Source organism: Onychomys torridus, chromosome 23, assembly GCF_903995425.1.
Source record: "Onychomys torridus chromosome 23, mOncTor1.1, whole genome shotgun sequence".
NCBI classification, from domain to species: Eukaryota; Metazoa; Chordata; class Mammalia; order Rodentia; family Cricetidae; genus Onychomys; species Onychomys torridus.
Genome location: NC_050465.1, coordinates 39,421,933 through 39,449,018, shown reverse-complemented (window position 1 = coordinate 39,449,018; position 27,086 = coordinate 39,421,933). Strand labels below are relative to the sequence as shown.

General features: G+C 42.3%; 1 protein-coding gene across 4 annotated transcripts in view; it reads left to right on the top strand.

Moving 5' to 3' along the window:
• The window catches only part of Hecw2 (HECT, C2 and WW domain containing E3 ubiquitin protein ligase 2), a 363,598-nt gene that overhangs the window by 137,122 nt on the left and 199,390 nt on the right, over nt 1–27,086 (top strand). For all 4 annotated transcript variants that reach the window (XM_036173112.1, XM_036173110.1, XM_036173111.1 and 1 more), the window contains one exon: nt 25,120–25,446. In XM_036173112.1, the coding sequence (XP_036029005.1) occupies nt 25,155–25,446 (292 nt within the window). In that variant the 5' untranslated portion in view covers nt 25,120–25,154. The remainder of the gene's footprint in view (nt 1–25,119; nt 25,447–27,086) is intronic.

The following is a 27,086-nucleotide window of genomic DNA, read 5'->3' as shown; positions in this document are numbered from 1 at the left end:
CAATTTGCACCCTCTGTGGCTGACGGAATCCATCACCACCAATGACCATTTACTTCAAACCTTTTCCTCTCTGGACTCTCTCCTGTGATTCAGAGTCCTGCTGTCCGTCACCCTCATCAGCACGCCTCTCAATATAGTTCCTGTATCCCTCTGAGTACTTCCAGTGTTCCCAGAGAGCTAGGGACTATACTATCTCCTTACAAGTCCCACTTCTTAGGAGCAGCACTCTCTTAACGTAAATGGTAAAGTGTAGTTACCTTCAGAGTGCCCCCAAATCAGCATCTTGGATAACTTTTTGGAAATGGGACCATTTGGAGGAAAGCCACACAAGTGCAAAGCCTTTCTTGGGAGCTTATTTCAAGCTGCCAAGTTAGGCTGTCTGAAGGCTAGGAAAAGATGGCTCCTGAGCCAGTCTGAGCCAGCCCCAGTAGACCACTTTATGGCTCATTTACAGATTTCGTTATCCTGATTTCCTGCATTATCAACATTAGAGAGTAGGAGGGCCACTTGTAATTGATCAATTGGTGTATTTTTGGCATATCGTAGAGGAGACAATTGCTGCTAAAACTAGTTTTGTGGTTTCTAAAATATATTTTTACAAGATACTATGTTAGTGAGCCAATTAAGAGGTTATGGGATTAGGTTTGAACAAAGATTGATAGCTGTATATTTGGACAGCACATGGAAGCAAATTTCTTTGAAGGAGAGTGTGGAACAGATGTATCAATAAGTATCAGCTAGATGATTGATCTAAGGAAAGAGCCAAAGAAAAAACAATGACTCCATTGCTCCATTGTGTATCTGGTGGGAAAGAGAAATATTGTGGAACAGAATTTTTGTTTAACTTTGTAAAGGTGTGTTACATTTACTTATGCTTCCTTTGTTTAACTATGTAAAGATGTGTTACATTTATTTTACCTTGCCTGCCTAAGGTACCTGATTCGTCTAATAAAAAGCTGAACGGCCAATAACTAGGCAGTATTGGGATGGGTGGGCTGGTGGGCAGAGAGAATAAGTAGGAGTAAGAATCTAAATGTGAGACCAAGAGAGAGGGGTGGGGGGTGGAGGGAGATGCCTGGGGCCAGACAGACAGACATGGAGGAAGCAGGAAAGTAGGACATACAGAATGAAAGGTAAAAAGCCCCAGGGCAAAATGTAGATGGAGAGAAACAGGTTAAAATAAGTTATAAGAGCTAGTGGGACAAGCATAAGATAGGGCCGAGCATTCATAACCAATAGTAAGTCTCCATGGCATAATTTGGGGGCTGGCAGTCCAAGAAAACCTGCTTTAGAGAAAGGTTGAAGAAAATAAAAAATCCCAAACTTTCATTTTCAGTCCTGTTGTTTTGGATCAGTAGTCAACAGAAAGGGCAGGAGTTTGTCTAGGAGTCTTAGGGAGTCTTGTAGAGAAAGTTTATTAATTTTTTTACCAAGGACAGTGTAAACAATAAAATAGATTCCCTAAAGAAAGATTATGTTCAAAGCCAGAAGTAATGGTTTTTTCACCTTGAGAACGACCCAAAAATCATGATAGGGTGTGGCTCATCTGGTCTTGGGCACATGTTTATTTTTTAGTGATTCCTCTTGTTGTGTGTGTGTGTGTGTGTGTGTGTGTGTGTGTAGACATTCAGTCCAGTTTTATTTTAAATATTTGAACCTTAATTCCTAGTTAAGACTAACTACTGCTTCATAGATTGTTCTAAATCAAAGTTAAAGTGATGGCTGCTGCCTTTAGTAAACACTGCTGAATTTGGAAGGTGATTGCATTAGCCAAAATTCCTTTTTTATAACTTGAGCTTCTAAAAAGCAATTCAAAATCAACCCTTTAGCATTTCCCAAAATATTCCAATCCATCTGCTTAAAAAAATTTATTGCCAAATTCTTTACTTTGTTAGTAAGAAATAAAACCTGCCTCCTCCTACATCTGTTCTGGGGTGTTCATTTTCTATTGAGAGGGCCATCAAGCCACCTTCCCTGGAGTACTTGAGGATATAGGCAAATACACGCAGCCCCTATCCGGCAAGTGCTTTACAAGGATGCTGCTGCATCCTATGTGAGGGTCATTCTTTTTCCTAAAATGTGCATGACAAATCATGACAGGAACCTTTTTTCTTCCCTGAATTCTCACAGGACTTAGCATTGCCAACGGGATAATTATAGCATTACGTTTTGCATCTTGTTTTAAAACAGTGGACATTATACTTCAAGATTTCTTTTGGCGGCTTCTCCTTCTTGATTGGTTTTGTAGTAGAAAGAGGATGGAATGTCCAAGCTTAGTCACAAAGCCTTGTCATTTGATACCTTGAGAGGCCTGAGGCCCTGCTTTGGCTTTGGTAGTCTTCATGATTGGTGAAGGAGACAAAAACACAGGGTGCCTACATTAGAAGTCTATCTCCTAGCATTCCTGTGGGGTTTAGCCCTCCACTAATTTCCACCCCCATCCTATTCTACCTTTACTGTTTCACAGATGGGAATTCTGGGGTACAGACAGGGAAGGCCTCTCCAGTGGGAGCTGTGGCTAGGCGGCGACAGCGGCTGACACTGTCAGCCTGTGCCTCTAACCGCCATGTTCCTTGCATTTCATGTTGAAAGGCGCAGAATGAAATTGGAAGCAGTTGAGTTGATAGTGGGCCCCAAAGTGGGAAGTAATTCACATGGACCCGCTTCAGAAATATTGGAAAATACATTTGGAAAAACTTATACAAGGGTTTGAAAGTAAAAGAAAGGGGCTTTGTTTTATAGGAGGAAGGGGAGGAGGAAGGGGAAGAGGAGGAGGAGGAGGAGGAGGAGGAGGAAAGGGAAGCAGCACAAGAAACTGTAGTTCCTTTTGTGACCTTTCTGCTCCACCCTATTTTTGTTTCCTGGGTCAGAATGAAGCCCAGAGGATGGCTGCCCCTCTGGACTTTCAGCGGAGGGGAAGCACATCACAGATCCCCACCAGAAGTGTCTCTGGGTGAAGAAGTCTGAACGGCGGAGCTCACAGCACAACGGGATGAGGGGGTTCAGTCCATTATCTCAGGAATAGTTTCACTTTATGACAGAAAATCGAGTATTATATAAGCGGGTTTAAAACAGTGTTGGAAATAGCGCTCTCTCCACAATCGCTACCACTTTAGTCAGAATGCAGACCGGTGCCAGGCTACATTAGTATTTTGAAAAAGCCCTGCACATGGTACTGAACTTCTGTTTCTATTAAATTCTCTCTTTGCAGTTGCAGTTTTTATTTTCTTTTATTGCAGGGAAAGGGTTGGTAGTGGGTGGCGTGCAGCCTGACTTGCATGACAAACTTTCTCTGGATCGTTTTCAACCTTTTCCCAAACATTCCAAGCAGGAAGGCAGCTCTCGCTCATGTGCATGTTCTCTCTCTCTTTCTTTCACACACACACACACACACACACACACACACACACAGAGACATATAAACAGAAAAAAATTAAATAAATAACAGCCTTCAGAAAATCATACTAACAATTATGTTTGACTGTGTAATGCATGTAGTTATAATTCCTATTGCTTTTCCTCTTTATTTATGAGAAGAGGTGAAATACCCTTTCTTTCCCCATAGGACTCAGTGAGATCACAAGTGACCATTAAGGAAGATACCATTTGGTTACTGCATACACCAGGATTAATTGCAGCCAAACACTCCAGATCCGTTTTTATAAGCTGTGTGACCTTAGATAAAGCCGTCTAGTCATCCAGCACCGATAGCATCAGGTAGTGTTATTCGGAAACATGTGGGTTTGGCCAGGCTGTCTGCAGGGCCTTCATCCTGAATTTCTGTGTAAAACTGAACTGATAGGGTACCACTATGACTTGATGCGCTTAGAGTTTTACAGCATCAGAGGTGGGTACATCAGTGTCTCTCTGAGGCGTGCCAGCTGAGCAAGTCCAGAGTTTTATATCTTAATTTCATATTGTATACAAAGTGGACACTATGAGTGCCTTTTTTGAATATTTTTAATTTGTTAGGCTTAATGCAGGTATTTTTTTTTCTTTGCTTAGAGCTTGGACCAGGAATGTGAATTCTAGAAATCAATCTACATGGATCAATAAGCCTATTACCAGAGAATCTCTTGGCTCCTCCAACTATGTATCCATATGCACAGTAGATACATTAGGGCACTGGGGAGCAGAGGAAGCCGGGCTGCTTACATGCCCACCATCTTTGTTCAAAAGCATTGAGACTATTCTGAGGACTGGTTTTCTTGTTATGTCTTAGCTGATAGGATTTTCTTCATTTGACATTCTGGACAATCTACAGATGATTAAGTCCAGTGCTTCTTAGCCCTGCTCTGTCTTGTTCAAAGGATGTGCCCCATGAGAACAGTGAAGAAGAGTGGAGGAGTAAGGAAGAGTGGCCGGTCACACTTGGGAGTCATTGTCCCTTGCCTGCTTTCATGCACGCTGGGATATGGTTACCTCCATTACAGACTGCAGTGGTCCCTGGGCAGTCTTTTATTAGCCCAGCTTGAGAAACTGAGGCCCTAATGCAGCGTTTCTCAACCTGTGGGTCACGACCCCTTTGAAGGTTCGATGACCCTTTCACGGGGGTCACATATCAGATATCCTGCATATCAGATGTTTACATTAGGATTCATAACAGTAGCAAAATTATAGCTACGAAGTAGCAGTGAAATAATTTTATGGTTAGGGGGTCACCACAACATGAGGTATATTAAAGGGTCACAACATTAGAGAGGTCAGAACCACTACTCTGCAGCTTCCCCCACCTTTCTGCAGAAGACAGATGGTCACTTCTGACTCCCAGAGTGCCATTTGCAATCCGCTTATTGAAAGTGCTTCTGGAAGACTGTGTGCCCAAGACAAAGGCAAGTCCATGTTGCGGCTGTTTTCTTATGGGAGGAAGGTAAGCTGATGGATGATAGGCGGTGATTATGTAAGCTCATAGCATAGGATCTGGCTCACTTGAATGGATTAGTAAATATGTTTTCATTTTGATTTACTGTTGGAGCCCATTTGGGTTCCTAGTGTCTTTACCCAGCAGGTCCGCATAGAGAGGATGACTGGACCACGGGCCTGAGTGCAGGTGTCTGCGATGGTCTGCACTTGGCTGTGCTGGGGGAGGAGGTCTTCTGCTCCACCCCTTGGCATTCCTTTAAACACCCTAGGGCAGAGACTGTCCAGGCCCTGCCAAGTCTATCCTGTGTTTCTGTGTCTCTCCCCTCTTTATGTCTAAGTCTTTTATTCCTCATTCCTCAAGAGTCCCTGGGGTAAATAAATGTGAGGGCTGGTCCCTCACAATTTACAGTTTTTCCCTTAGATGTATGACCTTCTTTTGTGTATTTTGTTAGGATTTATAGAAGATCCAGAATATTTGGTTTAGCATAGAGTTTTAATGCAGTTGTTTAATAAAACAATATTTAAATATTTTGTGACTTTAATACCTTGATTTTTGTAATTAGAAATTGGAAGTGTGATTCTTCCTGAAGCCTTTTATGTGTAAAAATTCATGCTCCTTCTCAGGGATGGAAAGACAGGCTGTGCGTTGTGGGAAATGGGGCCTTCTGAAACATACATTTCTACTTCAGGATGAAAACCGAGGAACATAAAGTACTGGACCATAATCCTAGCTGTTCAGGAGGCTAGTTTGGCCAGTTTGAAGCCAGTTTGGCCAGCTTACTAAGACCACCAGTGCTGGAGATATGGTGTGATGCATATTCAGTTGAGGCTGGGATGCTGGGGCTCTGGGGCCAGTCCTCAGTATTGGAGGCTGGGCACCTAAGTATAGCTCTTTATAAATAAAGAGCTCAGTATTTTTGGTTGTAAATGGTATTTTTTTCTTATTTATAATATATGTTGAAAAAAATAATTGATTGCCAGTTGTTAGACATCATCCATCATTATCTTTTGGCTTTGTTTTGCCTTGCGAGTTAATTTGAGTAGTATATTTTAAATGTTAAAAATGTTAATCTTTTGTTATGGTCAACCACGTGAGTCTATTTAATGGGTAATAGGGATTTATTAGGATATAAATTGAGGAAATACACTCATGAATACAGAACCAAGTAGACAGCTGAAATCGTCCTCTGTTCTGACTGGGAGCGAATCCACCTGGCAGTCCGATCATGCCAGGAAGCAGGAACCAGGAAGGAGGGCCCTTGTGATCCCTCTCCTTTAGCTTTTAAAAGGTCACATAAGATGGCAAGACGCATCGCCTCCTTTGGGCCTTATAGGCCAAGATCATGGGCAGAGAAAATCCACGACCATCTTTGGCGTTCTTTTTGAGACAGGATTTCTTTGCGTTGCAGCTCTGACTGCAGACCCTCTATAGCCCAGGCTGGCCTTGAACTCACAGAGACCTATCTGCCTCTACCTCCCAAGTGCTGGGATTAAAGGCATGTGCCACCACCGCCTGGCAATCTTTGGCATGCTTAGTGTTTAAAAATTGCAATAGCTTAAGTGTGGTATGGTGGCACATACCTATCATCCCAGCACTTGGGAGGCAGAGGCAAGAGAATTGTATGCTCAGGACCAGCAAGAGACACACAGTAAAGCTATTTTCAGTTTTCAAAGAGAGACTGTTTTTGTTGCTAGGAAAATTTGCTATGGTTTTTATTGAAAGTATATATTAAATTTGGTTAATAAAGATTATTTTAACTTAAAATATTCGTAACTCCCCCTAAAAATGCCCTAATTTAGAAATAATACAGTTTGTAGCTAAAGAAACTTTATAAGAAAACATACAGAAAAAATATGTTATAACATTTTGCAGTTTTATAACTTGAAACATTTAGTATTTTTTTATCATATAAATGCATGAGGATTTTTATGACCAGTGCTTTAGTCTCTATTATTTTAGAAGTTTAATGCAATTATCAAAGAAAAATAAATAAAAAAGATTTAGTAATCACCTTTATTTGTAAATGATGATTGACTAATAGATGTGATGAGGCTTGAAAATGAAGATAGTTAATAAGAAATTAATCACAACACTCTATAGTCATTTCCAGTAAGAATCAAAGAAAATTACAGATTAACTTCCTCTAATTTTTTAGCTGTTTGGTAGACACCATCTGGTCTGAAAAGAGTGAAGTGTATTGAGAGCTTAGTGTATGCAGTGTCAGCTCGTTTAATTCTGATAATGACCTGTCCAGGCAGGGGCAATGCTCTGAGCAGCTGAGCAAGATAATGGAGCTGAGTTACAGCAAAACTGGGATGTGAAGCTGGTCATGGAATGCTACTTCTAGAACCACAGTGTGGCTACAACACTGTCCCCAACCCTGGGAGAACACCCTGCATTGTTAATGGCATTATGGAGAAAATAGTTCCACATTGTGCATGGTCTATGCCTCCTCCCTAGCAGTGATTCCAGTGACACTTATCCCTAGCCAGGAGTTGGTGATTCCAATTCTTCTTTGTTTTTAAAAACTATTTTTAATATTTTCATTTATTCTCTGGCAATGCCTTATATATACAATGTATCTCAATCACCTCTGTCTTAAATACTTCTCTTAGATTCCCCCCAAGAATGCTTCCCTCTCTTACTTCATGTCTTCCTCCTTCTTTCTTTCTTTTTTTTTTTTTTTAAAAAGCCTATTTAGTGTTGCCCACATGCTCATGGGTATGGGACCACCCGCCAGAACATAAGCAACCTAACAGTGGTCACACCTCCAGTGGCCAGTAGCTGCTAATAGCTTCTCAGCTAAGGATGGAGCCTCCTTTCATGGTAGAACATTGACTCGTCTAATCGTGTGCTAGGGTGAACACCTGAGTGTGAACACATAGCTGGTGTGAATACCTGAGTGCAGCGGGCCATGTCTTGTGCAGAAACAGCGTTCACAGCCTTCTTCCCCATCCTCCAGCTCTTAATCCCGCCTCCTACGATGTGGAACGTTCCCTGAGCCTTGTAGAAGGTGTTAGTGGATATAAATGTCCTGTTTAGAACTGAGCACTCAACAGATACTTATTCTCAGCACTCTGAACAGTTATAAGTCTCTGCGTTAACTACTTGCAACTGCAAAAAGAAGCTTTTATGACCAATGTCAAGAGTGGCATGCATCTATGGGTAAAACCATAAATATTTAGAAAGCAGTTGGACAACATGTCCATTTAGTGAAACAGCAATGTTTCCTCCTAAGGCCTATCTATGGGCTGCCCTTGGGCTTTTGTTAAGATTTACAGTACCAGATATAAATTCTTTCCTGTGGAACAGGCCTTACATCCCATCAGGAAATGGTTGGTTACCCTCATACTGGTCAGGCCACTACTGCACCAGTGGACACCTGAGGTTGGTACTGCAGTATGCAGGACCAGTGTTGGTCAAGTCTGTTGATGACTTTCCTTCTCTGTTGGCCGTCTGAAACTATTGAAGCTAGCCAGAAGGGAGGAAGTTTTCAGTCTGTTCTAGCTTGGTTTCTATATGGTCTGTAGCCAAAGTGTGTTCTGTTTCATCAGTAGGGTCTCATCATCCAGCCATGGTGAGAAGGCCCTGACCATGGCAATGGCATTAGCCTGGTTTTCTTTGTTGTTTGTTTTTGTTGTTTGGTGTGTGTGTGTGTGTGTGTGTGTGTGTGTGTGTGTGTGTGTGTGTTTGTGTAGGGCTACAGCTTCCCTGCCTGATAATTTGTAGGGAGATATCCCATGCATGGCATTAAAAATTTTCATTTAATAGCCCATGTCTTCTAGGTGAAGCCCCATTTTCCATACAAAGTACCTCTGTCCAAACCTTTAAAAAAATTTAATTAAGTTTAAAAGCAGTGAGTTTCTATAAGGCCTTTCCATACATCCTTAATTTTTACTTAACCTACCCCATTCCAACACCACCCCATCTCCACTCAAAACTTTTTCCTTCAGTAAAAGCCAAAATGAAAGTATAAGGTTGTATTTACACTAACCATCTTGAGGGAGTTAAATTTGCTGTCCCATATCATGACTGTTTTAAAGGGTAGTATGGTATACTGTTTAATGTGAGTGTATGCATTACACTTGTATAAAAAATAGCAAGCGCTAAAGCGAGTTAGCTTTGTAGTATGAGCTCATCTACACATAAATAGCTGTGCATCTATTTATAGACCAAAATGCTGTGAGTTGTCATGTCTAGGGGCTGGCCTGAAGGAGTTTTCATTTCTTTTTTTAATCTTTCATCTTATTCTTTACAGCGTGCATGTGTTATTTTTAAAACTGGCAAGGCATCCTACAAAGGTGTCTCTTTCCCCCATTTCACCAATCTTCATAATAAATTTAGGTTGGCGCGTTTTCATGTCGTTTATGACTTGGGAACGTGAAATAGTCGTATATGGAGTTGGAAAAAGTTCCCTGTCACAATAGAGTTTTTAAAGTTTGGACTCACAGGGTTTATTATTTCCTCCTCAGAAACGACCCCAGAAACTGGGATGTGCTGTCACAGGGCGGGGTTTCTCTGAACTGCAGGGCTACACTCCAGTTGGCCTCCGCGCCTAATCTAAATGTTACTCTGCTGTGATTTAATTTATATAAAAATAGAACTCTGTTAAATGAAATATAAGCTATCACTGAATATGAAAGCAGATGATATTTCAATGCACTTTAAGTCAACAAGTGTTATCAACAATCAGGGATGTTGTCCATTAGAATGCTCCTCTGGGGATTTCCTGTAGATCTTGATTGAAATTCCTCGTGCGGACCTTCCATCACTGTACACAGCTCACCCTGGATTTGGAGTCTGCTGGTACCAACATGTCTGGAGAGTTTGTTTTCTGTCAGAGATTTGACACATTGCCTTAAAACTTGGTTTATTTGGCTGTAGTCTTTGAAAGTCCTTTTGGGAGGTTAATTACTTACCTGACATATTTTAACATCACTCTAGTCTGACAACCTAAATTTCTATGGTGTTGAGGATGAGAGTTGTTAATTATTTCCTACAGAAACTTCCAAGCTTGGGTGACAGAGATCTTTGAACAACAAAAGATTATTATTATTATTTCTGCATATGAAAGATATCAGTACAAATTAAGCCCCCACTTGCTAATTCCCAAGATCAGGGTGCTATAATCACAAAACATTGAAATATTGTTCTGTGTTAAATAGCACACTGTATTAAAACTCTTCTGTTCAATCAAATATTCTGGTAGGTATTTTGGAAATCCTAGCAAACTACATGATGTTGGAAATGTGATGCCACATTCCATAACGATTTGATCAGTATAATGGTCAGTACACGTGGGTTGGTGGCCTGATTGTGGTAGTTTAGCATATTGTCTGTTGTCATGTATAGTTAGTGATAATTGCTTATTTGATTTTTTTTTGTTTGTCCTCAGCCTAATTCCCAGGGAAACATGCTCCTCATACTTAATTTCAGCCCACAATTTCCCCCTAGTTTTTCTTCTCTGCTCCTCTCTGACTGAGCAACATGTTTTGAAGGTCAATGCTACTCCATCCCTCCTGACATGAGAGACAGACTTTAGCTTCTCACTCTGTGATTGGCTGTCTTAGTCAGTATTTTATTGATGTGAAAAGGCACCATGGCCGTGGCAACTCTTGTATGAGAAAGCATTTAATTGGGGGCTTGTTTACAGTTTCAGATGTTTAGTCCATTGTCATTGTTATAATTTGTAAGCAGCAGAAGGCAACCTTGGTGAGTTGGAGCCAAGGGGCCCCAGAAAGTCATGCCACATGACAGAACTTACCTGGAGGGTTTTATTGTGGGGGGGGGGGAGAGAGGGAGAAGAGAAAGGGGATGTGGCAGAAGAAGCTGTGGGGGAGAGAGAGAGAAGAGAGAGGGAGAGGAAGAAGAGACAGGAAGGAGGAAGAGATGGGGGTGCTGATACGGCCCCTGGGGGCAGAGAAGCTGTGGGAGAAAGAGAGAGATAGGGAAGGGTTTGCTTTTAATAAGGGGATTTAGCACATGTGCATAGAGACTACACAGCTACCTAGGAAATATAGACCGACTGTAAGACCCTGGGCTGTCTTAAGTATTTGCCTGAATGTTAGTAAGTGCATCCTGCTGGGTCCCCAAGGGGCAGGCCAGGTATGCCTGACTGCCAGTAATCATTATGGTGGAGAGAGCACGGCAGCAGGCATGGTAGATAGACATGGTGCTGGAAAAGTAGTTGAGAGCTGCATCAGCTACATCTTGATCTGCGGACAGAGAAAGTGAGGCTAGATCTGGCATGGTCTTTTGAAACCTCAGAGCCCACCCCTAGTGACACACTTCCTCCAAAAAGCTACCATGTCCTAATCTTTCTAGACCTATCAACTGTTTTCCCTGGTAACTAAGCATTTAAATATATGGGCCTACAGAGACCCTTCTTATCCAAACCCCCACATTCCACTCCCTGACCTCCATAGTCTTATAATAGTGCAAAATGCATTCAGTCTAACTTCAAAAGTCTCCATCATCTATCACAGTCTCAATATGATTTCAAAGTTCAAAGTTCAAAGTCTCTAGAACATGGCAATCTTTTAACTATAATCCCCTGCAAAATCAGAATGTAAAAGCAGATCACACACTTCCATATACAGTGGCATAGAATATACATTACCATTCTAAAGGGGCAAAAAAAAAAAAAAATTAAAAAGGCAGAGTGAGGAAATCACGGACCAAAGGAAGACCAAAAATGAGCTGGGCAGACTTCAAACCCTGCCTTCTCCATCTCTGATGTCAAAACACTCTTCAGATCTCCAGGTTCTTTCAGCTTTGGTGATTGCAGCACACTTCTCTCTCTTGGGCTGGTTCTGCACCCTGCCTGTGGCTTTCCTTGACTGGTATTCCCAACTCTGACTTCTCCAGTATTTTGGTGTCTCCAACACAATCCAGGCCTCACCTTCACAGCTTCACACAATGGCCTCTCTGAGTCTCCATACAGGGATACCCCTGACACACACATAGCCTCATCACCTTTCCTTAGCGATGGAGGGAGATTCTATAATCTCTTTTTTATATCTTTGATTCTGAAGCCAGAACCATGTAACCAAAGCTCCAAGTTCTGCTGCTTGATGGACCAGGAACTTGGGCCCCTCTTTGAATTACATTTGCACCAGCTCTCTCTTTTTGATGGTTCCCTTCATTACTTAAGCTTTACTTTAATTTCCTTTCCCAAGTTGGAAGCTTAACTGTGTGTGGTCTTGCCCTGAGGTCACCACTCCCTTTGTTCTATTTAGCATCAAGCTTTTCTTTAAACATTTTATCCTCTTGAACACCGGACTTAGCTCTATTACACTTCCTGCTACTCCTTTCTAAGATGGTACCTTTTGTATTTCTTCTTACCCCCACACGCTCCTTTTCTTTATAGAGCTATATAAGAGTAATTACTAATAACCACAGAACACAGTCAATCTTGAAATCTTCTCTGTCAGCACCATTAATTCACAACTCTTTAGCCCCAGACAAATTTTTAGGACAAGGGCAAAAAGCAGCTGCATTCTTTGCCAAAATATCAGAAGAATGTTCTCTACTAATATCTTCCCCCTCTGAAACGTCTCGATCTGGGCCCCAACAGTTCAAATCACCCTCAGCGCAGTCTTCCATGTTCCTGCTGGGATGACCCATTTAACCCCTGCTTAAAGCGTCCAACAGCTTTTCTAGTCCAAAGTCCTAAAGTCTTGTCTATTTCTCCAACAAACAGCATGGTCATGTCCGTCGCAGAAATACATACCACTCCCTGGTACCAACTATTCTATTGCTGTGACTAAACACCATGACCAAGGCAACTCTTTTAAGAGAAAGCATTTCATTGGGGGCTTATTTGCAGTTTCAGAGGCTTAGTTCATTATCATCACCGTGGGGAGCATGGTGACAGGCCTGGCAGGTGTGGTGCTGGAGAAGCAGTTGGGAGCTACATCCTGATTTGCAAGCAGAGAGAGTGAGACTAGGTCTGGCATGGGCTTTTGAAACCTCAGAGTCCACCCCCAGTGACACACTTCCTCCAACAAGGCCACACCTTCTAATTCTTCTAATCCTATCTAATAGTTCTACCCCTGGTAACTAATCATTTAAATATATGAGCCTATGGGGACCATTCCTATTCAGACCACCACATAGGCTCTCTGTGTATAAAGTGATAAAAAGAAAACCAGAAATTTACTAAACCTAAGGACAAGGACTGGAGGCTAGAAAGAAGACCTTGACCAAGGGTATTTATCTAGGTTGGATGATGTAGGCCTATAATCCCAGCTACACAGAAAGCTGAGTCAAAAAGATGGAAAGGTCATGGTCTGCTTGGGCTACAGAGTAAATCTAGGACCCATCTGAGTGACTTGGTGAGACTTTATCTCAAAATTTAAAAAAAAAAAAAAAAAAAGGCAGGAGATTTAGCTCAGTTGTAGCACACTTTCCTAGCATGTGGAAGCCCCAGGTTCAATCCATACTGCTGTCCTGCAGAAATTAGGGAAGGTAATCACTGTTGAGCTGTGAGTGAAGCCAACAGAAACTATTTTACATTTCTAATTGTATATTGAAAGCATTACTTAATCCCATCATAACCCAGGGTCAGGACCTTGGTGTCCTGTTATATATAAACGTCCCGTCCACCCCAACCAGTCCAGTTCACCTGTGAACTGCCCACCTATCCCAAAAAAGCTTTTTCTGTTTTACACAATCCCACCTTGCCAATGTAAACACCATATGTCTTATTTTTCAGTTTTTCATCATAAGAAATTGCTATTCACTCTGGTCCAGCTGCTGCTTTGTTCAGATGCTAATAGTTGTGGTAACTTGGTCCCTGAACCAAGTCCTTTTCCTGGCTAGCATCTATAATGACTCAAGAAGGTTTTCTGAAAACTTTTTTTTTCCTTTTCAGAGAAGCGTTGGCCTCAATAATTTGGTGTAACAAAATGTCCATGTATCTAGTTTGCTTCTATTTAATGTGTCATTATTTTAAAGTGAGGTGTTTGAAAGGGAAGGGGTAAAACCATTATGACTTTTCAAGGCCAGCCAAAGAGCACCATCAGTAGAGCTTCCTTTAAGCCCATCAATTATGCCTGAAATCAGTGAGTGGACAGGTCCAGGGAGGCTGTCCTGTGGTAGATAAGTCAATGCCACTCAGTAGCCTCACAGGCATATAAAGTTAACAGAATAAATCTGTGGCTCACAAGGAATCAATAATTAGTCTTTCTGTTTCTGCAGAACATAAGGATGTGTGGAGATGGAGCAGAGCAAATGAGTGGGTTGTGGGCTTTCTGTAAGTAGATTGGGCTTGAGATTTAAGGTGTTGACTAAAGTTTGTAAGTAGTACGTTGTGTTTTTCTTTCCAAATTTTGTGTTAACCTGGGCACCACAATACTCTGGCTTGAATGTGTAACCCCCAAATTATGTTTTAGAAACTTAACACTTAAGTTCATTGCTGGTTCTGTTTAGAGATGAGGCTTTGGGGAAGTAAGGAGGATTGGGTCCTAGTGATGCTGTTAGTGGCTTCAGAAGGCAGAGACCCAAGTTTGATTATCTCAGTTGGTGATGCTTTCTGCCCTGCTATAGTACAGCCAAGGAGGCCTTACCAGATGCCTGCACTGTTCTCCTGGACTTCCCCACATCCAGAACCACCTGCCTGATACACTATTATCAATGAACTACCAGGTCATGGGTGTTTTGTTATAGCAAGAGAAAACAGACTCATCAAATCCTAGGCCTACAGAAACCACCCAGAGCTGCAGACCTTGGGGAACTTTAATGACTCAAGCACTGGTCTTGGCCAAGTCACCCTCTGCTTTGATATCCTCATCTGGAAATTAAACCTGGGATTAGAAAATCCTTGTGGCAATAATGGGAGAGTGAGGTGAGAGCAGCATGGGTCCAGGCAGACGTCATCAAGCTAGTTCTTAAAGAGACTCTATACCAGAGAGCCAAATTTCATAATGACTAGGAGAAAAAGGGTTTGATCCTTGTAAATGAAAGTTCAAATGGTGTGTATTTGTTTATTTTATCTTACAATGAAACCTAGATTATAATCCTAAATGTAAGCTCATTGTTAGAAGGAACAAATAATAAGTAAAACGTCCAATTTTTAGAGGTTTGGAAGAATTAGTTTCTTGCAAGATTTCTGACTTTCATCAGAATTACAAAGGAATTTTTCATTCAGACGCTATACCAGGATTCTGTGGCAGGGTCCAGTGCTGTTGTTCCCTTTGGGGAGGGGGCCAAGTAGGCACAGAGTCAATGACACAGACTCTGGGAGAATGTCAAAACAACCAGCTCAGTTTATTCAGGAAGAGGCAAGCCTTATATACCCTCCACCCCACCCTGGGGGGAGGTCTGATGAATATGCATCTGCTGGTGTGACATGGCTGCCTCTCATTGGTCCAGGTCATCTCAGATCATGTCTCAGCTGCTGTTGCTAAGACCCTTAGGTAGACCCAGGTTGGCTCTCAGAAAGTATCTTGTTTGGGCCAGCTGGCCCTCAAGCCTTTTAGGGATATGTCATCCCACAGGATTCTATCTTTCTCTACTCCTTTTTAATTCCGTGATCTTCAGATTATTATTTACTCTTCAATTGTAAATTGCTCTAGTCTTCCCAGGTCCTCTGGACGTAGTGGTTTTGCCTGGGGTCCACGGAGTTCTTCATGGTTGCTTTCTGACTTGAGAATTCCAACATTTCAGCAGTTCATTCAGTGTCTTTTTGGTTTTCTGAGACAGGGTCTTCCTGTATATCGCCATCTGGCCTGGCACTCATTTTGTAGCACAGGCTGGCCTTGAACTCATGTTATCCTATCTGCCTCAGCCTCCCAAGTGCTGGGATTGCTGGCTCATTGTCCCTTCATAGTCAGAGTACAGTGAGGACAGCTGGCTTTCTGCAAAGTGACGGTCAGGATGGACTTGTGGCCGCTTGGACAAAGCAGTTGAATGAGAATTAATTTGAAAGCCCTCCAGTGTTTTGTGCTACATTTGGCTTTCATTTTCTACCCCCTACAAAGATAATGAGTCTGAACAATGAGGACAGAGATAAAAGGAGTTTAAAAATAAAAATTATGTGAAAACAATTATGTTATCTAAGTGGTCTTTTTGGGAAAAGTAGTGGTGATTTTTAAATCCTAGTACTTGCATTAAAATTTAAATTTGGCATCAATAAACAGGATCACATTACTGAATAGAACTGGCTTCTCACTACTCACACATTGTGTATTGATTTTTCATTTAATTTTTTCATTCTTCCAAGTGACTCTGTGTAGGATGGAGAAATCTCCCTCCTTCTCTCCCCTCCCTACCACTTTCTCCTCTTATATTCTCCCTTCCTCCCTCCCTCCCTCCCTCCCTCTCTCCCTTCCCTCCCTCCCTTCCTCCTTCCCTCCCTCCTTCCCTCTCCTTTTGAGACAATCTCACCATGTGGCCCAGTCTGCTCTGGAGTTCCCCATCTTCCTGCTTCCGACTCCACAGTATTGGGGTTACATGTGCCGTTACACCTGGCTAAGAGTCCTCCATTGTTTTTAAGATAAGTCTCGCCTCCATAGAGAGTGGTGTTCTTCTCATTTGTTGTGTCTCTGGAGCTGAAACAGGGCACTCACTGCCCTTTGCAGCAGTCAGATAACTGTCTTCCAGACAATCTGGCAGGCTTGGCACTCCACATTTGTGACTTATGTTTGCTTTCAACCCCTAACCTGATTGTTCCTTATTATTTTATTTCATTCTATCCTTTTATTTCAAATATATGTGTATTTATGGTGTATGTGTATGTGTATATGTGTGCATGTATGGTATAGTTGCATGTGTATGTGCAGCTGTGTGAAGACTGATTTCAAATGCCCTGTTAATGTCCCTTTGCCCCTTTAGTGTCTTGAGACATGGCTTCTCACTGAACCTAGAACTAGACAGGTCCCAGACAGCTTCAGTCACCTTCCTGTCTCTAACTCACAGCATAGCATTACAGGCACGTGCAGGACCACACTTGCCTCTTTATATGGACATTAGGGATTTAACGTGACTGTGCAGCTAACAGACTTATTCACTGAGCCGTCTCCCTGGTCCCGTCTCTTTGTTTTTCAGCTTTAATATATCTTTTATTAATTTATGTGACGATGATAAACATTGGTCGGTAATCTCAGCCATTGAAACTTAGCCTGTGCTTGGCCCTTTCTCTGTGAGAGTTGGGGCAGCCCTTGGAGGATCTAGCATAGAGAGCAACATGAGCTGACTTTTATTTGAATGGTTCCCTCTGGCTGCTGTGTTAAAGCTAGCCTGGGCTGCATCACAGAGCACCCCCCCCCCTCCACTCTGAAACCCAGGCAGACAAACCTGCCTTCCCAACACAAATGAGCTCTGTGCCCACTTGCATCCTGATCATTTTAAAGTCAACATTGTAAGGAACAAAGACTGAACCTCATTGTTTGTCTTTGATATGTATTGCTCATGTGATGGATTGTGGCAGATTCTAACTGTTGGAACTGGGATGTACGGCCGCAGGATAGTCAGTACAGGGGGCTGGATACTTTGAAGGACCAGTGTAAGATGAGAGACAGTATGCAGGCTCCCTTGCTGCCTCTTCCAAAGTATTTCACAACTATAACTTTTGGAAGAAGACTTTAATTCTTATAGAAGACATAGAGATGAGACAGAGAAATGGTCAAGAATTGTTGGGTTCCAGAGAGCTAACTCTGATGTTGCCTGTGCTTCAGCAGCACGGAGGGTCTTCTGCGTGGGCACTGCATTGAATAAAATTCTCATCAATTAGAATTGCAACTTGAAAATTGAGAATGTTTGGGATTTATTTTTCCCCCATTTTTATGTAACTTTGCAAAGTTTTTTGTTTTTGCCTCCTTTTAGGGGTGGAGTGGAGATGGGGGTTGGTTTTTCCAGACAGGGTTTCTCTGTATTACAGCCCTAGCTGTCCTAGAACTCAATTTGTAGACCAGGCTGGCCTTGAACTCACAGAGAGCCGACTGCCTCTGCCTCTCCATTGCTGGGTTTAAAGGTGTGCACCACCACACCTGGTTACAAAGTATTTCTGTATGTACCCTGGTGTTATTTATTTATTTTACAGAAACATGAACTCTAAAAAATACATTCCATTTTCTGTATGGGAGAAATAAGTTTTCAAGCGGTTTTGTAAACAGTTCCTCATGGTAATGCAAACACTCCTGTGTTATTTCTTTTAAAACTGATGTAACTGTGAGAATAAAGCATCACAAGGAAGATTTTCAAGCCCCGCTGAGCTCTGCAGGACACATTGGCACAGTCTATTTTAATTAATGCTCAGGTTATTATTAGACAGGAAGTTTCATGTTGGTCTTTGTTTTATCCCTCCTTCTATAATTTCTGGCAGTCGTGGCTCACTTGTAAGAGGAACGTACTTGTGTGTATCTCCCATAAATGCACCCAAAAGGCTGCCGTTTTCTTCAGTCTTATCAATGTTCCTGGGATTCTGCTGTCACTTAGATTGCAGGTCCTTTGTGTTCATTAAAAAAAAAAAAGAATCCTGATTTATGTTTCCTTTCCGTGTTACTACAGCCCATTCTTCCCAAGTGCGACTCTAGGCCACTGGAAGCTCATGGCTGTTTTTGGCATGCTGGAGGCCAGGAGACATGGGGAAGAGGAGGAGGAGGCAGGGGGTGCCTACTGTCTTCTGCTCTCCGAGGCCATCCTGAACTAGGCAGAACTTGTGGGAATCGAAAGATACATGACTTTTGTTTTTGAGACAAGGTATTACTGTGTAGCGTAGGCTGGTCTTTTTTTGTATGTAACTTTTTGACATTATAATATGATTACATCACTTCTCCCCTTCCTGATTGCTGTGCCTCTTACAGTCTTCCTACCCTCTCCTCCTCAATGATTTCCAAGCCAGAGGAGCAGGATATGTATTAGAGATGGAACATTTGGGACAAGGCTCCACAACCTGGTCTCTGTCTGTTGCAAAGAGAAGTTTCCTTGAGAGAGAGGTGAAAACCACACTTACCTGTGGGTATAAGGAGTTAGCCCGGTCTTGAATTCACAATCTTCCTGTCTCAGACTCCTAGGTGGTTGGAATTACATACAGGCCTGTACCACCAGCTACCTTAGATTTTCTGATTAGTGTATCCTAACTGTAAAAACTGACTAGCTGGAATGCTGGGCATGTGGCACACAATTGTAATCCTAGAACTCAGGAGACAGAGCAGAAGAATTAGGAGTTTGAGCCCAGGCATACCTACTGTTTGAGCTCCATTGTAACCTGGGCTACATGAGATCCTGTTTCAAAGAACCAAAACCAAACCAAAAGCAAAACCATCTCCAACAGAAGCAACAAAAAAAATGGGTTTCCTTATGACGTTTCCATACATGTGTCTAATACACTTTGATCTTATTTACCCCTCTCTACCTTCTCCTCCTCTTCCTGTCATGTGTGTCCTCTTCCTAGATAGTCCCACTTCCACCTCATGTGTTTTTCTAAATATGTAGAATATTCCACACAGGAAAGAAACCATGTGATATTCATCTTTCTGGTTTGTTTACCTCAATAGGATGATCTCCACCTTCTGATCTCCACCTCTATTCACTTTCTCTCTGATGACATCTCACTTTTTGTGGCTGAATAAAGCTCCAGCACTAGCTGCTTCCTTGAGATATACTCGCACACTTCCAATCCATTTAACCTTTACAGCCCTTGACTCCATGTAATGAATGAATATATTGAAGCAGCGTGACGTTTATACTGCCGTTGGTTTATGAGTGTGGTACTCACAGTTCACCTGTGTTCTCTATATGTCTTATATCTCACTGGGTTATTTATAAGTGATATATTGGTAAGCCACTTAGAAGGAGGAAGTACTCTATTAATTTTTGTTAAATGCACGGATAACCACCATCGTTTCCCTGCTTTGTTGGCTTCTCCGTCACACGCACCAGTGGGCATTCTTTATTTGAAGACTGCAAGCCTTGAAGTTGGAGCTGGAGGACAGCATAGGGACCTCTGAGACTTGCCAGCATCCCTGTCTTCTAGTCTCCTCTGGGAAAACCTTCTCCACAGACTGGAAGCTCTCATCGAACAGGAGAGTATGATCCCCAACTAGAGATCTGACTGAAAAGGTGTCTTCATGCCAAGATGCACCAAAAAGGACCTTGGGCAGATTAAGGAATCCATGCCTACTCCAGGGTTATGTCAGCCAGCTCAGTAATGCTTTCATCTCGGCTGTGGAGGCTGCTGGCAGTCAGCGGCAAGGAGGAGAGCTGTGTTGCGCAATACAAGCACCTTCATCATTTAGGTCTACTCTGTGTGGGCCCCTCAGGAGCCCCTAACCCACGTGCACCCATTGAGTGCTCGGGATGTAGTTAACTCATCCCATGTTTTCAGTAAGACAAAAGCCTGGTGGGGGCAGAGGGGGAAGAAAGAACAGAATGTCTCACTCGTAATGGTTTATGTTAATGCTGAAATAACAGATTGTATATATTGAGTTACAATAGATTGTTAACATTTCTTCTTGTTTTATGTTTTTAATGCAGTTTCTAGAAAATATAAAATTACACATGTGGATTGCATTATATTTCTGACAGGCAGTGCTGGTTTATACTCCTTCACCTGTCTTGTGTGCTCTAACCTGTGTTTTTTACTTTTTATTTTATTTAGCTATCTTGCTCATTGTATGTTTCTTCTTTCCTACATATCCTCTTCATTATGTACTTTTCTTTCGGTTTTTATTCAGGCAACTAATACATCCTGAGTTTTTTGTTTTCGTGCCAGTACTACAAACACGTGAAACTCCCGTCATCCCGAGTCACAAGCAGACTGGCCCGGCTCTGTAGTCATCCACACTGCTCTCTCCCTGCCCTCTCTTTACTGTGTGCTGCTCATTCAGGGGAAGGACTTGTCACCCCATTTCTCACCCTAGCCTTCTTCCTCAACAATCTGGCTCTTAGAAATTACGTTTACTAGCCTATTAAAAGTGTTGTCCCCAAGGCCACCACGCTTCTGAGTTCCTAGGTTCTTTTACCTTAGCCATGGCATTTCTGTCTTCTGAGAATCACCCCTCTTGGACCTCCAGTGTCCCCTCTTTTTTTGTGTCTGGGCCCTGGGAGTCAGTCTCCAGGAACGTCAGTGTGCCCTGTGCCAAGCTTGGGTTCAAGGTGTCAGCCGAGAGCACCAGCCTGTCCCGCCCACTCCAGAGACTTCCACTTGAATTCCTTTGTAGCTTTCTCTTCAGCTTCATGGTCTGTGGAGCCTGTTTTCCTTCCTTCCCCTGTCCTTTTCCTTGGTAGCGCCTCCATCTCCATGCCTCCAACCAGAATGTTCTTCATACTTTTCATCTAAGGTCCACCTCAGATATTTTCTGTCTCTTTCAGTCAACCTTTTGCCTTCCGGGTCGATTTTCTTATCTCAGAAAAGATGATGATGATGGTGCTCTCATGCTGAATTCACAGTATTTCGGGATCTCCCTTTGGATTGCGGCTATCATGGTACTTTGGAAAACATACAAACCATGACAAATCCAAGGTGGCCACCATGCTGATGCTTCACAGCGTTTGTTGTCTTTTTTACACATTTATTGGGACAGATTGTGCGTGTGTGAAGTGATATTGGTAGCATACTGAATTCTTTCATATATGAGCTTTTGGTCTTCTCAAAAAAAACTCAAGCTCCTAGAAGGTGAGAGCCATACCATATGCTGGAGGAAAGGAGATGATCTGGGGGGGGGGGGGTGGCAACCAAAACCTTAGGTTCTTATTGTTTAGCATTCTCTCTGGCCTGATACTAGGCACATAGTATCACATGCTTCATACATGTTACCCTATTCCATTAAGATGGTAAATTCACATAATGAGCTGTTTTAACTTTTCTACTAAGATATATCATATATGATGTGTTCAGGTTTTGATTTTTTATTTTATGTCTTTTCTTGGTTCCATGAGTGGGACACTTGTCTTTTGTTCTTGGCATCCTTGACACCTTCCAACTGGAAGGTGCTTACTTTGCATTTTCTGTGGGTGAGAAAGTCAAGTCTCAGCCTTTATTGCTGGCTTGAGCGCTGGAGAACAGGGCTTGGCTAGGGCAGGAGCCATAGGCAGGTTTCTTGATCGTTGAGTTTCTCTGTACTACAGGGCTGCTCTGTTTCTGATTGGTCCTGTCATTCGGGTAGCTATGATATTGACAGCCTGCTCTCCCAGTAATAGACAGGGCTTGGGGATAAGAGCGTGGAGAATCATGGGAAGGTGCAAACCAGTTCTGTTTGGTGAAATTAAACTAGAATGCAGTAATGTGATCATATTAGGGGCTAAACTTAATTGAACACTTAGTTTATGCTAGCCATTGTTTTCAATTTGTTTTTCTACAATAGTTAATTTAGTTTTCTCCAGAGTTATGGGGATAGAGATCAATGACAGTAGGCAAACAGAATGTCAGAGATTTCAGAGGGGGTGAATAGTAGAGACATGACCAAAACCCAAGTACATGGCTTTGGACCTCAGTCCCTAATGCACAATGCTAACCTACTTCTCTGTTTAAATATAGTCTGTGATAAAACACAATTCAGTTGTGTGTCTGTGTCTTTTCATTCGTTTCTAGAGCAGAATAATTGTCAGTTGTGGTCTGGTGTGTTTTTAAGCTTTGAAGGCTCTGGCCTATTTCTTTCAGGAAAATAGTTTTATTATTTACAGCATGCATTTGCTGTTTGCCTGCAATGTGTTAGGAGTTAATTATTTATAGTTCTTGCTGGAGCTGATGTGGCACTTGACTCGAGAGTTTATAAAGAAATAATGGCTTCTGGAAATCCACTGAAATGGAAGTGGTGAGATGTTGACCTGGGTTTTAGGCTTCATAGGTCAGATACTGTTAATAGTCCTGAGGAATATAATAAAGTCGGGGTTCCTGCATAAACCAAGCAAAACAGAAGTGTTCATGTGACCAAGCATGGGAACTTAATGCCATTCATCTGGAGAAACCAGCTTGTCTGTCTTTATTTTTGTCCTTCTCACATACAGTTTCTTGCCCACCAACCCAAGTTACTTTGTATTTATTTATTTATCTGCTGAGCCATCTTTCTGCCAAGTTATTTTGACTCGAGGAGTAGTGCTAAAACCATGCAATCCACTTCATGGCGGACATTACTTGAATATATTTGCAAGTACAATAGCTGTATTAATGGAGACATGAGCACTGGGATGGCTAGTCTTGATTGTCAACCTCTGGGAAGAGAGAACTGTCTTCATTAGGACTTCTATTGCAGTGAAGAAACACCATGACCAAAATCAAATTCGGGAGGAAAGGGTTTATTTCCCTTACATTTCTATGTCCTAGTCCATCACTGGAGGAAGTCAGGACAGGAACTCAAGCAGGCTTGGAACCTGTAGGCAGGAACTGATACAGAGGCCATGAAGGGCTTCTGCTTACTGATTTGCTCTTCGTGGCTTGCTCAGCCTGCTTTCTTATAGAATCTAGGACCACCAGCCCAAGGACAGCACCACCCACAATGGGCTGGGCTCTCCCACATCAACCACTAATTAAGAAAATGCCTTACATCTGGATCTTTTGGAGGTGTTTTCTCAATTGATACTCCCTCCTTTCAGATGACTCTAGCTTGCATCAAGTTGACATAAAACTAGCTAGGACAGGAACCGCAATTGAAAAATTGCTTCCGTCAAACTGGCCTTTGGGCATGTCTGTGGGGCATTGTCTTGGTCGTTACCTGAGCGCACTGTGGGCAGCATCATCCCTAGCCAGGTGGGCATGGGCTGTATAGAAAATATAGTTTGACATGAGCCAGGGAGCAAGCTAGAAGCCAGCATTTCTCCCCGGTCCCTGATTGATTCAGTTTCTGCCTCCACCTCCCGGATTCCCTTGGATGACGGACTGAAACCTGCAGGCTGAAACCAACCCTTCCCTCCCTAGTTGCTTTCTGTCATAGTATTTATCATTGTAATAGAAAGCAAATCAGAACAGGCATTTCCCCAAAAGTATGAAATGGACGGGGACAGGGGAGAAGTTAGGGAGCCCTCATTTCTCTGCCCCCAGACTCAGTGTCCAAAGTTGGTAGCTGTGGTACAGTATGGCACTGGAGCATAGCTGGTATGCTTTTAAGTAGAATCTCATGCTAACTTTTTAGGAGTCAATAGGTTAGCTTTAAATGAGATATATTAAAGATTCCAATAAGGACAGGTGGTACAGAATAAATGTTAAAGCCAGGAAATGTACAAGTGGATGATTGTTTGGAAAGGGGCATACAAGAGCAGATTCACTCTATATAAAGCCAGTAGGACCTGGGTGATGTAAAGTGAATCCTCAGGCAGGGTGGGTCAGTACTAGGAGGCAGAACCTCATGGGCTAAAGGACAGATAACCTTATCTGGGGGCTCATAAGCAGCCAGCAGCCCTGTAGGAGGAGACTCCCAGGGAGCAAGTGAGGCTGGAGGCAAGGCCCAACAGGGAAGTCCGTTCCTTGTTGGAGACCAGATGGGAGCTGAAGGAAGACACTCATCATGATCCAGACGATGGGAAAGGCTTGCACCACCAGGAACTTCAAGGTGACAAGAAGCAGGCTCAGAAGAGAGACTGGAGATCATAGTCATGTCACAGGGTCTCTAGGATAAGTTAACAGTGGGTCCCACCTGCTGTCCTTCTGACGCCATTGTAGATCTTGGGAATTAAATCACGACAAAGTATGAAAATCACTGTGTGGTGAAACTTACTAGACAGTGGTCACAGGGCAAGTCAGATCTTAGAGGAACATGAAGAGCTACTTCCAGGGTGTTGCCATTCTGCATACGATGCCCCCTTCTCTGTGTGTTTAAGTGCACAGGTGACATTTGTTCAAGCTCCTGAAATGACTTCAGGGAGCTGCATTCCTCATAGCAGGGAAGCTGAAACAGTGAACGCCAGTAGCATATATCAGCTGTATTTAGCATATATCTCACTGGTTGGACATTTGGTTTTAGAGGGAGATAAATAACACATGTGGGATAAAAAAGGGAAAGAGGATGCTGGAATATGTATGGATGCATAGATCTAAAAGGGATGCTGGAAAAATCCTTCTTCCTCGATTTCATGGAGAAGCTATGCCTAAAGAAACTGGGGGCCACAGGTGTGTGATGGCTTGGCCACCTTGCGACCTCTGTTTGTAGGAGTTATTTGTGGTATCATCGGGGACAGTAGGATGGCGTTGCTTATTTCCACAGCAGATTATTACATGCTGGGGCATTGATAAACCCTCCTTCAGGCTTCATGTCCGGGATGCTTAATCCTAATTCCTCACCTTCTAGCACTGATATCTTATGCTTGTCTGTCTCCTGCAGCATTGTAGGAAACCAACCTCAGAGAGGCAGACAGGATGGCTAGCTCCGCCCGGGAGCATCTGCTTTTCGTGCGGCGTCGAAATCCACAGATGCGGTACACACTGAGCCCAGAGAACCTCCAGAGCCTTGCAGCCCAGAGCTCCATGCCCGAGAACATGGCCCTGCAGCGAGCCAACAGCGACACGGACCTGGTGACTTCCGAGAGCCGTTCCAGCCTGACTGCCAGCATGTATGAATACACCCTGGGGCAAGCCCAAAACCTCATTATCTTCTGGGACATTAAGGAAGAGGTAGACCCCAGCGACTGGATTGGACTCTATCACATAGGTGAGTCAAAGCAAAGACTTATGTGTGGCTCACCCTAAATTTTCACTCTGAAGTTGAAACACTGTGTTTTCTCCTGGCATAAAAAGAAAAAAGGTTCTTTAGACACAAATAGACAAAGCAGATTCTGGGAGCTTGCTTTCTTACTTGAGAAAAGCAACTGTCTTTACTTATAGGCATCGTTTGGTTCTATTTCTACCAAATTAAATGTCAAACTCTGCAAGCTCCACAGCATTCTCTTTACAGTTTCTCACTGCCCTTGAGACATACTCATGTCTCGGAAAGAGGGAGGTTATTAACAGCTGTGAACACTGTTAAATTGATATGAAAACAGTGTGTTCTCTAAAGGTTGACTTTCTCTTAGTACAGTCTAGAGTCTGGCTATCTTTTTATGACTGGGAAGTATATCTACTTGTTTGGATAAAATAGTCCCAGCTTTGTTTAGCCATATCCAGATCTGTTATTCATAGGTGAATGAGTGATGAATGGAACATCACAGAAAATAAAAGTAGGTATTATTTGAATAAAAACAAACCCTGCCAATTAGCATACATAAATTTTAAATCTAAAACAATAATAAAATCTCACATTACTCAAAGTTGGAAGCTTTTGTCTCCAAATGAAGGAAATTGCTTTACAGTTGACATCTGACATTGCTTTCAATGTTAGTCAAGCATCCTTTTGATTGTTGTTTAATGAATAAACATAGAGAAGTAACATGTTGACAGTCCATGTAGCTAGGGCTTCTTAGGCAGGGCCGACCTTGCCCCCTGGAGGACACTGGGAAGTGTGTGGACACAGTTTGGACTGCTGCATTTTGATGTCCTCTCTGTAAAGAGATGAAGCTAAGAGGGTGCTGCTCCACAGGACTGCATGTACAGGAGAGCTCCATCTGTCCTAAGAGTCGTCTGGTCCCCAGTATCAGTCATGGCACTTTGAGAAACTTAGTTTAAGGCAAGCCTACATCCTTGCTAAAGTTTTGTTGGAATGTTAAATCCACTGAAACTTGCATTCTTTTGGGACTGATTAATCATGCTGGATAGAAAAAAGATCTAAAGTAACAAACATTTCAATGAGTTAGTATCTTTCATTTTCCCCCTCTTATGATAACCACAGGGATGATGGCAAAAGTCTTAAGTTGTAAATTTTCCTTGGTGTATTTAACTATATAGCCAAAGCGAGGAAGGCATACAGTTTAAAGTTCTTGTTCATATTGTGATGACCATAAAACAGCTTGTAGATTTTGTGGAATGCCAGTCTCCCTTTGGGCTCCATAAAAACTTCAGTGTCTACTTGTCTTATAAATATTTTCTTTTTTTTTCATTTTAGATTTTATAACAAAAAAGTCTTCCTATGACATTGCAAAATAGAATATGGTGATTTAAAATGTTTTATATGATGTTCCTTTGGAAAAATAATTAATGTTTACTTTCTCGTGTAACATTAATTTTTATATTTGTGTCTAATAGTCTGTAAGATGCTAGAATTGTGCCGATATTAACTTGCATTATTTAATATTTTCTCATTCTTTCTTTTTGTTACACTACTCAAACTGTTACGTTCTTCTGTCTAGTCAGGAAGAACTAATGAATCAAAGCCAGGTGACCAAAGCCACAAGGTTCCAGTGTTCTTGTGTTTTACCA